The sequence below is a fragment of the Mercenaria mercenaria genome, chromosome 19 (assembly GCF_021730395.1).
Source record: "Mercenaria mercenaria strain notata chromosome 19, MADL_Memer_1, whole genome shotgun sequence".
In the NCBI taxonomy this organism is placed as follows: domain Eukaryota; kingdom Metazoa; phylum Mollusca; class Bivalvia; order Venerida; family Veneridae; genus Mercenaria; species Mercenaria mercenaria.
In genome coordinates, this window is record NC_069379.1 from 23272302 (window position 1) to 23287221 (window position 14920).

At 37.0% G+C, this 14920-nt stretch overlaps 1 protein-coding gene across 1 annotated transcript in view; it reads left to right on the top strand.

Moving 5' to 3' along the window:
• Positions 1-14920, top strand: part of LOC123542921 (leucine-rich melanocyte differentiation-associated protein-like) — a 50958-nt gene that overhangs the window by 5254 nt on the left and 30784 nt on the right. The window contains exon 2 of the mRNA XM_045328968.2: positions 5141-5276. Within this exon, the coding sequence (XP_045184903.2) occupies positions 5155-5276 (122 nt within the window). The 5' untranslated portion in view covers positions 5141-5154. The remainder of the gene's footprint in view (positions 1-5140; positions 5277-14920) is intronic.

Sequence of the window (14920 nt, forward strand, 5' to 3'; positions counted from 1 at the left end):
AATTCGTTTGTGCAACGATACATCCCAACCACAACAGTTACGAAAAAATGATCATGTCTGTCAAATTTTGAATACATGTGTTCCTTCTGTCAATGATGACGCTAGTAACAGTTCACAAGTATCTGCAGCAAGTTCTCCTAAGTATTACTCTGATACTGTCAAGCTTGATCCTGATGAAATCCTTCCTAGTGAAACTCGTAATCAGTTTCAAGAACTGTTAAGGGAACATGATGAAGTTTTCAGTACTGACCTGCAGGGTTATAATGGGGCGGAAGGATCTTTTGAAGCAGTTGTTAATATGGGACCAACTCAACCCCCACAACGCAAAGGTCGCCTTCCTCAGTATGGTCGCAATAAGCTAGTAGAGCTACAAGAAAAATTTGATGAATTTGAAGGTCAGGGTGTATTCAAGCGACCAGAGGATGTTGGTGTCTCAGTTGAGTATCTAAATCCCTCCTTTCTGGTCAAGAAGTCATCTGGTGGATTTCGTTTAGTAACTGCTTTTGCTGAAGTTGGACAGTACAGTAAACCACAACCTTCGTTAATGCCAGATGTAGACTCTGTTTTGAGAACTGTTGGTCAGTGGAAATATGTCATTGTTGCTGATCTTACAAGTGCCTTTTATCAGATACCATTATCGCGTTCATCGATGAAATATTGCGGTGTTGCTACACCATTCCGCGGGGTTCGAGTGTACACTAAAAGTGCCATGGGAATGCCTGGTTCTGAAACGGCTCTAGAGGAATTAATGTGTCGCGTACTAGGTGACTGTTTACAAGATGGCTGTGTCGCAAAGTTAGCTGATGATTTATACTGTGGGGGAAACAGCCCTGAAGAACTTATTCGTAACTGGACCAGAGTCCTAAAAGCACTTCAGAAGTGCAACCTTAAGCTATCTCCGTCAAAAACAATCATCTGTCCGCGTTCAACTACCATACTTGGTTGGGTTTGGAAGGATGGCCAAATCTTCGCCAGTCCACATAAGGTTGCGGTCTTGTCAACATGTTCACCGCCATCTTCTGTTCGTGATCTTCGTGCATTCATAGGTGCTTATAAGATGCTCGCAAGAGTCTTACCAGGGTGTGCAGAATACTTAGCGTCATTGGAAGCGGCTTCATCTGGAAAAGAATCACGTGATAAACTAGTGTGGACAGATAGCTTACGTTATGACTTCAGTTCTGCACAACATGCCTTGAGCACACACAAATCTATAACTCTTCCCAAGACCGATGATCAGTTATGGATTGTAACTGATGGATCCGTTTCAAAAAATGGTATAGGTGCTACTTTGTATGTCAATCGTGGCAACAAATTGTTACTGGCAGGATTCTTTAGTGCCACACTTAAGAAACATCAAGTCTCATGGTTACCGTGCGAGATCGAAGCCTTGAGCATAGCGGCCGCGATTAAGCATTTTGCTCCGTTCATAATTCAGTCTAAACATAAGCCGTGTGTACTAACTGATAGTAAACCTTGCGTACAGGCTATACTGAAACTTGGTCGCGGTGAATTTTCTGCAAGTCCCCGCGTTACCTCATTTCTTTCTGTGGTTAGTCGGTATCAAGTGAGTGTGCAACATGTTGCTGGGTCAGCTAACTTTCCTTCAGATTTCGCGAGTAGAAATGCTGCCGAATGCTTGGAACCACGGTGTCAAGTGTGTTCATTTATAAGTCGTCTTGAGGATTCAGTAGTCAGATCAGTTAGCATTCAGGACATTATTGAAAATAACAGTCGCTTACCGTTCACATCAAGATCAGCCTGGAAAGACCTCCAGACAGAGTGCCCTGATTTACGCCTCACTATGGCTCATTTGAAGCAAGGCACGCGTCCGTCCAAGAAACAAACTAAAGTGAAAGACGTAAAAAGATACCTCAGTGTAGCTTCCATCACTAATGATGGTTTACTCATTGTTAGACGTAGTGATCCATTGTTACCTCCAGCTGACTTAATTATCGTACCGCGCAGTGTATTGGATGGTTTGGTAACCGCTTTGCACCTAAAACTTTGTCATCCCACCAAACACCAGTTACAATTAGTTCTTAAGCGTCAGTTTTATGCATTGGATCTCTCAAAAGCTATTGACAGAGTGTGTGAGAGTTGTCATACGTGTGCTTCACTTAAGCAATTTCCTGAAAGTCTTGTGAAACAATCCTCAGAGGAACCACCTGAGCGTGTCGGTATCAACTTCGCGGCTGATGTCTTAAAGCGAAACCGCCAACTTGTACTTGTCGTTCGTGAAACAGTCACATCTTACACGTCAGCTTGCATTATTGCAGATGAGAAACGCGACACATTACGCGATAACTTAGTCAGCCTAATGGTTGGAATGCATCCATTAAATGGCCCAAACGCGGTCGTCCGTGTAGATCCTGCTCCAGGATTCACTTCGTTGAAGGATAACAAACTTCTTGAACAGTATAACATTTCACTTCAGATTGGACGGGTTAAAAATCACAACAAGAACCCTGTTGCTGAAAAAGCCATTGCAGAGCTAGAAACTGAACTATTGCGTTTTGAACCAAGAGGGGGTCCAGTGTCTAGTTTAGATCTCTCAATCTGTGTTTCACGACTTAATTCACGTATTCGCAATCAGGGCTTGTCAGCGCGTGAACTGTGGACTCATAGAGATCAGTTCACACATGAACAGATCCCATTTATAGATCATGACATCGTTTTGAATCAGCATAGTTTACGTGAAAGTAATCATAAATACAGTGAGAAATCTAAATGTCCTAATGTTACACACAGTTCAAACCAGGTCAGTGTAGGAGATTTAGTATATTTGTATTCAGACAAGCAGAAATCTCGTGCGAGGGACAGATACCTTGTTGTTTCTATTGATAATGAATGGTGCTTTATAAAAAAGTTCACTGGAAATCAGTTACGCGCTACATCTTACAAAATAAAACTGTCTGAATGTTACCGCGTTGAGAGTGAGATTCATTCTAATTATTCCTCAAGTCTGAAAGATTTTGAAAATGAGAGTGATAATAAGGACACTGAATCAAACACGTGCATTTCTGAGAAGGTTCCAGTGCCTCCGACTTTAACTATACCATTACTAAATGAAAATGTCCCTCGTGAGCCTTCTGAACCTCAAATGTTAATCGGCGAACTTGATGAAAGCCCCCCTTTGGAAAAGGGGCGTTCTGATGAAGATATAGATGAAACTCCACAGTCTAGGCCACAAAGATGTCGTAAACCTCCAAAGTACTTGGAGGATTATGAGACATAAACAATTCATGACTATAAACTACATACCAGTATTTGTAAACCTGGTGGTATATTTACCACTAGTACACACTAGTGTACATTCATTGGAATATTGATAATCTATGATAGCTTAAGAGTTTGGCTGAGAAATTTTTTTCATGTTATAGGACTAGAATCCGTATGTTTCCATGTGACAGTGTATTTTTTTAACATTTCTTTGTACTATGCTTTTCTGTTTTATGTTTTATATGATTAGGAAATCTCATTAAGTATAAAATAGGTATATTTACTAAACAAGTGTTTAATAACCTACATATTTGAATACTGACATACTTTTTGTTTAGCAGTTACTTATGGTTAATTTTTATGCGGCACATGTTACGTATTTTTCCTTTATCAGCTTGAAACATAAATTCATGTTCTGAACTACCGTACTTGTACTTTTAAGTTGGATACTTAACTATTTTTAATAATTGAGAATAGTTTTTCTTTAAAGATAGAAGAAGAGGTTGCGCCACTGTATACACAGTTGTACGGTATTAGTACGACATACAGTTGTTAGCTTTATGTTGCAAGGGTTGTCGCCCTTTTGTCTGTCTCCTCCATTTGTAATCATAAAGAGTTGATTTACGTTTCTCTGCCAATAAACGTTGATTTGCATCGTTACCGTTGTTCCTTGTTAACTGGCGTATACCGACATTATATTTATAAATTAGATCTTGATAAATACACGTAGACACAATACACATTTTTTTAATAGAGTACTTAATACCTACTATAAAAATATGTAGAAGTTAAGGTAAAAGTGATAATTAGTGACATTTTTAGTGATGATATTTTGCGACATTTCAAAACAAATTCTTATATATATTTTCATGATACGGGTGTATGTGCTTAAGGTATGCAATAAGCAGGCTAAAAGGGGATCTCTATGATTTCTTATTACTTTCTCTGTACCAAATCAGACACAACACTTTATCTTTACATTATCTTTGAAACTCGGCACAACAATAACACAACTGGAAACACTTTTAAACTACCACAGTAATTTAATGAGCAGCAGCATTTTTAACACAAACATTGATCAGATGAAGGTAAGCAACTTATTATATGAAATATAGTACAATATGTAATAGAAAAATACATAATTCATTAATAAATTGATTACTTGATGCATGCCTAGAAAACCCCTATAGAATATTCTAGATGTCTGGTTACTGGACAGCTAGAAAGCAGGCTAGGCGTCCGGTTACCCGACAGATAGGCACTTTCCATAAATAAACTGAAAGAAGTATTATATTGCAGTGTCTGTTTGACATAGTTCGTGTTTTAACAAAATGAAGGTTAAATCAGATATATTCCTGAATGCAATATCTATTGGATACAAATCTTAGACTGCATTAAACTTAAAACCACTACAAGGGTCCGGAATCAGAATATTTCCACCAAAACATGCCACTATTGCATCAGATTTAACAAATAATAATTAGTGGAAATGAAAAAAAACCTTGAAATTTTCTAAAATCTCAAAAACTGCTAGTGTAATTTTGAAATAATTTCATAGAGGTGTTCCTTGGTTTACTCTCTGCCAAAATTATTCAGTCCAGTGTTGATGTCTCCTTTTTGCCATAGGGAATTAAACAATTTTGGTGAACATGCTTTGTGACTACTATCAAATACCGGTAATATGTCTAAAAGTATATAACATACAGTTCAGTCTGCTTATGAATATTTTATTCCTTGGTAATAACAGTGTGCACATTTACTTTTGTTGAACAATTGTTGAATAGTATCAGTTATTCCCGATTTGGTACTCAGCGCATTTGATGAAAGTCAAAGTTGTATTGCTTTTTCTCTCAAAACTTCAGAGCACACATCAATTCAACTAAAATCTCATCTGATATTGCACTTTATTGTATATTTTCAGAACCAGTGTGTAAAATGGGAACAGAATACAGATACCAGAATATAGCTTATCGTGATTTAACCGAGCTTCCTCAAGACTTGATAGAAAGGACAGCTAAATATGTAGAAGAACTTGATCTAACAGCAAACAGAATCTCATATCCTTTCAATAGTACTGCCTATTTTATGTCACCTTAGTATAAAATGCTCCGATGAGCTGTTGTGATCACTCACCATCAGCGTCAGACCTCTGACTGTCCGGCGTCCTTATGTCCACACTTTTCTTCAAACGACATTTCCTCTGAAACAGTGTGGTGGAAGTTGATGAAACTTGGCCTGGATGTTCCTTTGGTGGTCTTCTTCCAAAATTTTACAAACTGTTCCATTTGGTTGCACATATGTGGACGCATCGGACGAGAGGGCTAAGACGCTTTCCTATGGAATGAAGGCCCCGGGTTCGATTCCTGGCTCCTCCCATTGTGGTGTGTCCTTGGGCAAGGCACTTTATCACGATTGCCTCAGTCGACGCAGCTGTAAATCATGGGTACCAGCAAATTGCTGGGGGTAAGGTTTAACTGTTCTTAGAATAGGGTCGCTCAAAAGCTCTACAGAGCTTATGTTAGTTGTTTCACAAAGCAACGGTAAATAAAATATTGGTCCTTACCAAAAGTGTTCAAATTATTCCAATTTGTCAGAAAACTTGGCCACTTTTCCCTATAGATATGTGTAAAGTGGAAACTTTAAATATCTTCTTGTATGAAATGCAACTTGCCAAATTTTAAAATTATTTCACACAATTGGTACTTGACACTCTACCAAGATTGTTCTAATTATTTTGATTCCTGAAAAAGCATGGAGACCAGAGGGCGTGGTCACTTTTCCCTATATGCATATATAGTGGAAACTTGAAAAATCTTCTTGTATGTAACTACATTGTACTGGCCAGATTTCAAGATAATTTCACACAATCTGTCTTTGTGTTACCTGGCCTTTACTAAGATTGTTCAAATTATTCTGTTTCATCAAAAAAACATGGCCACCAGCAGGTTTAGTCACTTTCCCCTGTATGTATGTTGTGGAAACTTTAAAAATCTTCTTGTTTGATATTGTCTCTTAGTGTACAATGTCATCATTGTTCAATCAAGCAGTGTAACTCAGGTGAGCAATCTAGGGCTTTGTCACCTTGTGGCATTTTAGTTTCATTTCATAGGATAACAAAGTTTCTGAGAAAACATCTTTGGTTAGACATTTTGTACCTTCCCAACAGACAATTAAGTTTTGTAGTGGATCTACATGTACATTTTAATCACTTTGTTCTGCCCAGTGTGAAACATTTAAGACAGTATCTAAATCTACTATATCTATCTGGGATTTTATGTAACTTGACAAAATGGTTAATGTAATCCAGACAAAGTTAAAATCTTAGGAACTTAGTACTTCTCTCTTATATAATCCAAAATTATCTCCCTTTTTGTACTTAATTTTTCAAATTTATTATCAATTAAATCATTGATTTTGACTGTACCTAAAGGGAATCAGATGTACATTGTATCCCATGTGAAAAAAAGTGGCATGCAAAACACTAATATATAATATTAATTAAATACTAATTCTGTACAGTATTTGATTGGTATAGAAATATGCAAATGAGCCAGTTCAGTACTAATAAAGCATAAAAATAAAACACTACAACAAAACACCAATTTTATACTTCATTTGCTTATGAATGGGGTTTAAATACGAGGGGTGTTCAATAAATATGCGGAAATGTGCTCTCATTTCTTCATGTATCATCAAAAATGAATGAAACTGCTAAATAATGTAGATTAGGGAATACTGATCTGTTTTCTTTGGATAAATAATAAGTAAATACTAGTCCCCATGGCAACATCATGTGAATTATCCAGCCCAATTTTGTCTCCTTTTCTATACTACACGCACTAAAACATTACTTGCCACTGGTACCTTTTCTTTAATTGGATAATTTATAAATATGAAGTGTAAGCGCTACGCCAATAACGTCAAACTATAAATGTGACATCATTAAAATGTTTGGCAGGCATATTATGTTGGTCATCGCTTGAAAGTCAGTGTTGAACGGAGTCATGAGATAACACTTTGTGTTTTGAATCGAAAATCAAGGAAAGAGACAAAATTTAATGCTTTACTGCTATAGGTTTAATGGAGCCCTGAAGAAAACAAAATTTTATCAGTGGAATGGAACGTTTAAAAGTGGTCAGGAGAATATTGCTGACGACTCGTGGTACAGACATGAAAAATGACGTTTTGTCACGTTTTATCAATTATCATTTAAAGAGCTCCTTGATACGGCATCACAGTTCAGTGTCCCATTTCATCAATACGACTGAAATATCATATGGACAAAATTATGTCACCACCCCTCTGGGGGAGACATATTGTTTTTGCCCTGTCCGTACGTACGTACGTCACACTTCATTTCTGATCAGTAACTGGAGAACCATTTGACATAGAACCTTCAAACTTCATAGGGTGGCAGGACTTATGGAGTAGATGACCCCTATTGTTTTTTGGGTCACTGAGTTAAAGTTCAAGGTCACAGGGATCTGAACATGGAAAACCATTTCTGGTCAGTAACTTGAGAACCACTTGACCCAGAATGTTGAAACTTCATAGGATGATTGGTCATGCAGAGTAGATGACCCTATTGATATTGGGGTCACTCTATTAAAGGTCAAGGTCACAGGGGCCTGAACATGAAAAACCGTTTCCGGTCAATAACTTGAGAACCACTTGACCCAGAATGTTGAAACTTCATAGGATGATTGGATATGCAGAGTAGATGACCCCTATTGATTTTGGGGTCACTTAGTTAAAGTTCAAGGTCACAGGAGTCTGAACATGGAAAACCGTTTCCGGTCAGTAACTTGAGACCCACCTGACCCAGAATGTTGAAACTTCATAGGATGATTGGTCATGCAGAGGAGATGACCCCTATCTATTTGAGGGTCACTCTATTTAAGGTCAAGGTCACAGGGGAATGAACATGGAAAACCATTTCCGGTCAGTAACTTGAGAACCACTTGACCCAGAATGTTGAAACTTCATAAAACTGTATCCAATTCATAACTTGAGAACCACTAGGCCCAGAATGTTGAAACTTAGTGGATGATTGGACATGCCAAATAGGTGATCCCTATTGCAGCCAACCATCAGTGTCTCTTTGACTTTCGCTCTTGTCCCCTATTGACTTCTTGCACATACGACTATGCAGTGGGGGAGACATGCGCTTTTTTACAAAAGCATCTTCTAGTTTATTTATTGGTAGGAAGGTGTAGAAAATGCATTTAATTGCAATAAACATTGAACCAAATTGAATGGTAATCACAATTTGTATTGATTAATTGTTTGTGATATGACAGCGTCTTAATGACGTTGGGCCACTTTTTAGGTAATGATATTGCCTAGGAGATGATAAATAAATATTATGCATGTTCTGATATCTGAAATTTAAATATTCGCATTTATTATGTTTCTATCCATCATATTTTCAAATTTTAGCAAAATAGGACCAGAAATAAAGAAATGAGAGCACATTTCTACATATTTATTGAACACCCCTCGTACATACTAAAGCTGTACTTCTGGAACTAAAATACTAATTAGAATACTAATATTGTATCAAAACAAATGAAATACTCATGATGTACTTTTTAAAGGAAGCCAGAATTACATGTTAAAATATTACTTCAGCTTGTATTGTTATAATCCTAGCCTGAATATTTCGGGAAAAGACATACCGTAATCTTTGTAAAAGCTACTGAACAACGTTTTCCAACCAATATTTATGAGATAAATATATTTTCAATTACATTATATCCTTTAAATATTTGTGAGTTACCAAAGTATGTTGTGAGAATATCCTGGTTTTTGTAAGCCTGAGAAAAATAAATTCAAAATTTACGCAGATTCGATCATTTTTAGCTCAACTATACGAAGTATGGAGAGCTGTCCTACTCGAACCGGCATCGACGTCCTTCCGTGTCCGCACGTTAAAGTTTTGATACACTTCCTTTTTATCTCTGTAATTACTTGATGGATTTGTTTCAAACTTAAAATAGTTATTCTTCATCATCCACATCATATGGCACAAGAGCCATAACTCTCACAACAATATTTCATGAATTATCCCCAGCCCTTTTTACTTGGAATTTCAGGTTAAAGTTTTGATGCACTTTCACTCTGTCTCAGTTATTACTAAATGGATTTGATTCAAACTGAAACTAGTAGTTCCACATCATCTCCCACATCTTATGACACAAAATCCATAACTCTGGTACCAATATTTAATGAATTATCCCCCCTTTTACTTAGAATTTCAGATTAAAGTTTTGATGCACTTTCACTCTATCTCATTTATTACTAAATGGATTTGATTCAAACTTAAAATAGTCGTTCAGCATCAGCACTCACATCATATGAATAAGGGTCATAACTCTTGCACCAATATTTCATGAATTTTATCCCCCTTTTAGCTCACCTGAGCCAAAGGCTCATGGTGAGCTTTTGTCTCTGCTTAATGTCCATCGTGTGTCGTCTGTCATGTGTCGTCTGTCGTGTGTCATCTGTCAACATTTTCAAAAAAAAGTCTTCTTCTTGAAAACAAATGGGCAGAATTACACCAAACTCCACAGGAATGATCGTTGCATGGCCTCCTTTCAAATTTATTCAAAGAAATGAATTCCATGCAGAAATATGGTTGCCATGGCAACCAAAAGGAAAAACTTTAATAATGTTCTTTTCCAAAACTGCAATATGTAGAGCCTTGATATTTGGCGTGTGACATCATCTAATGGTCGTCTAGTAAGATTTTTCAAATTGTATTCCTGGGGTGAAAAGAGGCCCCACCAAGTTTTACGTAGACTTATATAGGAAAAAACTTTAAAAATCTTCTTGTCTGAAAAGACCTAGGTCTTTGATATTTGGTATGTAGCATTGCCTTGTGGTCCTCTATAAAGATTGTTCAAATTGATACCCTGGGATGAAAAGAGGCCCTGCACCGGGGGGTCTCAAGTTTGACTTATATATTGGAAAAATCTTTAAAAAACTGCAAGGCATAGGCTTTTGATATTTGTTGTGTTGCATTACCTAGTGTTCATCTACCAAAATTATTAAAATTATGCCCCTGGGGTGAAAAGAGGCCCTGCCCTGGGGGTCCAAAGTTTTAACATAGACTTAAATAGGGAAAAAAATAGAAATCTTATCAGAAAGTTCAAGGCCTAGGCCTTTGATATTTGGTATGTAGCATTGCCTAGTGGATCTCTAACAGGATTGTTCAGATTATGCCCCATGGATGAAAGGAGGCCCAGCCCTAGGGGTCACTTGTTATATGAGTTATATAGGAAAAAATACTTAAAAAACTATCAGATAATATTTCCTAAACTGTTAATTATAATTACCTGATGACTCCTAGTGATTAGGGGTCACCTGACTGAGACCTTGACCTACTGGCCTACTTTCTTGTTTTTAAAGATACAGCCTTGAAATGTGGTTGACATGTACAGTTTTGCACAAAGGTCTTAAAACTGACTTTCAATGACCATGAATATGACCTATTGACCTACTTTCTTAATATTTTAGCATCAGTTTGACATTTGAAACATGTAGCTCATATAACTCAGATGAGCGATCCAGGGTCATCATGACCCTCTTATACTTAGAATTCAGGTTAAAGTTTTGATGCACTTTCACTCTATCTCAGTTATTACTAAATGGATTTGATTCAAACTTAAAATATTTGTTCCTTCTTATCACCCACATCATATGACACAAGGTGCGTAACTCTGGCACCAATGTTTCATTAATTATGCCCCCTTTTACTTAGAATTTATGATTAATTTTGATGCATTTTCACTATATCTCAGTTATTATGAAATGGATTTGGTTCAGACTTGTAGTCGTTCCACATCATCACCCACATCATATAACACCAGGTGCACAACTCTTACACCAATATTTTATGAATTATGCCCACTTTTTGCTTAGAATTATACTTATTTAATGTTTTGATACACTTTATCTTTATCTCTCTTATCACTTAATATTTTTGACACAGACTCAAGCTGTTGTCCAATATCTTCATCCACCATTGGAGTCATTAAACACTCCAGTGACTGCTCCAGCATCCTCAGATGTGCCCAGTTTCACTATCATTGAAATAGTTGAGCACGCTGTCTCCTTTGACAGCTCTTGTTGTGGCATCTTTTGAGAAGAATTCCAACAAACTCTGGACTAATTAATCCCACACCACAAATGGTGGTGGGGGGGGGGGGCATTATAGGAATGCTCTCTCCGTCCGTCCATCCTTCCGTCTGTAACATTTTGTGTCTGCTCTTTATCTCCTAAACCCTTCGAAGGATTTTCATGAAACTTTTGTCAAATGATCATCTCATCAAGACGATGTGCAGAACCTATGAGTCAGCCATGTCGGCTCAAGGTCAAGGTCACAACTCAAGGTCAAAGGTTTGGGCCTTTCATTTTGTGTCCGCTCTGTATCTCCTAAACCCCTTAGAGGATAATCATGAAACTTGGGTCAATGATCACCTTATCAAGACGATGTGCTGAACCTATGAGTCAGCCATGTCGGCACAAGGTCAAGGTCACAACTCAAGATCAAAGGTTTGAGCCTTCCATTTCGTGTCTGCTCTGTATCTCCTAAACCCTTTGGAGGATAATCATGAAACTTAGGTCAAATGGTCACCTTACCAAGAGGATGTGCAGAACTTATGAGTCAGCCATGTTGGCTCAAGGTCAAGATCACAACTAGAGGTCAAATGTTTGAGCCTTCAATTTTGTGTCCGCTCTATATCTCCTGAACCCATTGAAGGATAATCATGAAACTTGGGCCAAATGATCACCATATCAAGACCATGTGCAGAACTTATGGGTCAGCCATGTCGACTTAAGGTCAAGGTCACGATCAAGGTCAAAGGTTTGAGCCTTCCATTTTGGGTTCGCCCTTTATCTCCTAAACCCTTTAAGGATTTTCATGAAACTTGGGTCAAATAATCTCATCAAGACGATGTGCAAAACTCATGAGTCAGCCGGGTTGGCTTAAGGTCAAGGTCACAATTCAGGGTCAAATGTTTGAGCCTTCCATTTTGTATCCGCTCTGTATCTCCTAAACCCATTGAAGGATTTTCATGAAACTTGGGTCAATTAATCACCTCATCAAGACGATGTACACAACTCATGAGTCAGCCTTGTCGGCTCAAGATCAAGGTCACAGCTCAAGGTCAAAGGTTAGAGCCTTCCATTTTATGTCTGCTCTGTATCTCCTTAACCCCTTGAAGGATTTTAATATGACTTGGCTGTAATATTCCATTTATCAAGACAATGTGCAGAATTCAAAATTCACCCCTGCCAGCTTAAGGTCAAGGTCACAACTCGATTGTTTAATGGTTCCACCCAATGCCATAAACAATTTCACTATCCATAACAATGGCGGGGGATATAGGCTAAGCTGTCTTTCAGACTGCCTTGTTTAAATGTTTAGTAATGTGAAAAGTATTCCAAAATAAATGCAAACTTAATTTGTATAGAAAAAGAAGTATTGTTGTTTTTACAGATATCGAAACAGACCTAGCTGTTAATACATAAAATTAGTCAGTGTACCAAAATGTATTATTCAAAATGACTGTCACTCTAAGATACATTGCTTTCCCCTTAAAACTGATCAGTGAGAAAATTCCATTCACATTTCTTATCATATGATGCCATAATACTTGCACAACTTATGTGAGAGTGAATCAAATCTTGCAAGTACTAATTCACAGAACCCTGGGAAGTTCTTCTTAGTTACAGGAGACCATAAATAATAAATATAATTATTATGTCTGCAATTAAAAAAGCAGAAATAACTGGAAGTCATTGTGACTGTACTATACTTAACATGATGTAATAATAAAGTACCAATTTTGTACTTTTCATACAGAATTATTTTCAATGCAGCACCTGTCTGATACATTCTAACAACTGAAGTGTATAATGAAATACAAGTCTGTTTCTCATTTGCATAAAAGTATCTTATTTAGTACGGCATTAAATGTAATTGGGTGGGTTAACATGTGACATTATTCCTGTGAGGCAGCACTATAAAGCTTCGAATTGTGCTCACTGCTACAAGCTGAGACCATCGTTCATATGACCAAAAATTGTTCAAAAAATGCAAAACACACTCGAGACTCGTGCATGATTATACATTAAATCACTTTTTTTTCTTGTAAGATATCTCATATTTAAACATTTAGAAAAGTAACTTTGACTCCATTTGAGTTCATTGAATGACACTTAAAACAGCGATAAATTGAAAATCCGGAAGTTAGTGCTTTATTAACGATAACTTATCTTGAGTGCTTACAAATATTTACTTTTGTGTACTTAATGCAATCTAAGGCATTATCTTCAATGCAGTTGAAGTGAGTTTTGTGTTTATGGATATATTAAGTGGTTGCAAGGGGTGAGAGTGAAGAGGTTTGACAATTTCCCCGACTTGAATGTAAAGTTCCATTTTGTACTTAATTTTTCACATTTTTGCTGACTAACACAGACAAAGAAAATGTAACAGACTCGATTTGACTGAGTTTGTTCATGAGAGGTAATGAAAATTGTAACTTCAACCATGTTCCTTTAGTACTGATGTTACAGACAGTTTTTTCCCTGCACATTTATTTTACACAGAGAAAAACTCAACCAGTTGCTTACACCCCCTCACCTCCAACCACCAGGTTATAGTTTTACCTTCCTTGTTTTTAGCTCGACTATTTGAAGAATAGTCTAACTATTCTACTCACCCTGGCGTCAGTGTCAGCGTCGGCGTCACACCTTGGTTAAAGTTTTGCATGCAAGTACATATGGCTATCATTTAAAGGCATATAGCTTTGAAACTTATTTTTTCTTTTTCTAGGTCAATTACCAACCTCACTGGGTCAAGTCCCATAACTCTGACATGTATTTTGAGCAAACTATGCCCCCTTTTGGACTTAGAAAATTCTGGTTAAAGTTTTACATGCAAGTTACGTAATACTATCTCCAAAACTAATGCAGATATTGAATTGAAACTTCACTTGTTGATAGCATCAAGTCCCATAACTCTGACCTGCATTTTGGCCAAATTATGCCCCCTTTTGGACTTAGAAATTCCTGGTTAAAGTTTTGCATGCAAGTACATACAGCTATTACTTAAAGGCATATAGATTTGAAACTTATTTTTTATTTTACTAGATCAATTACCAACCTCACTGGGTCAAGTCCCATAACTCTGACATGTAATTTGGGCAAGTTATGCCCCGTTTTGGACTTAGAAAATTCTGGTTAAAGTTTTGCATGCAAATTGCTATCTGCAGAACAAATGCAGATATTAAATTGAAACTTCACATATGCCTACGGGGTCATAAAACTAGTTAATTGCATCAAGTCCCATAACTCTGACATGATTTTGGTTAAATTATGTCCCATTTTGAACTTAAAACATCTGGTTAAAGTTTTGCATGCAAGTTACTATCTCCAAAACTAATGCAGATACTGGATTGAAACTCTATAGATATTTTAACTTTAGGGTATTATTTTCCTGCTTCTGGGACAATAATTCGAATAGTCGAGCATTGGCTGTCTTACGGACAGCTCTTGTTGGTTTAAACAATATTTATTCATATATGTACATTTACAACATGAAACGCTACATTATTAAGGCATGAAGGATTGAGTAGAGAGCTAAGCTTATTTGAAACTCTCTCCTTATGTATTTTTATGTAACATGTTAACT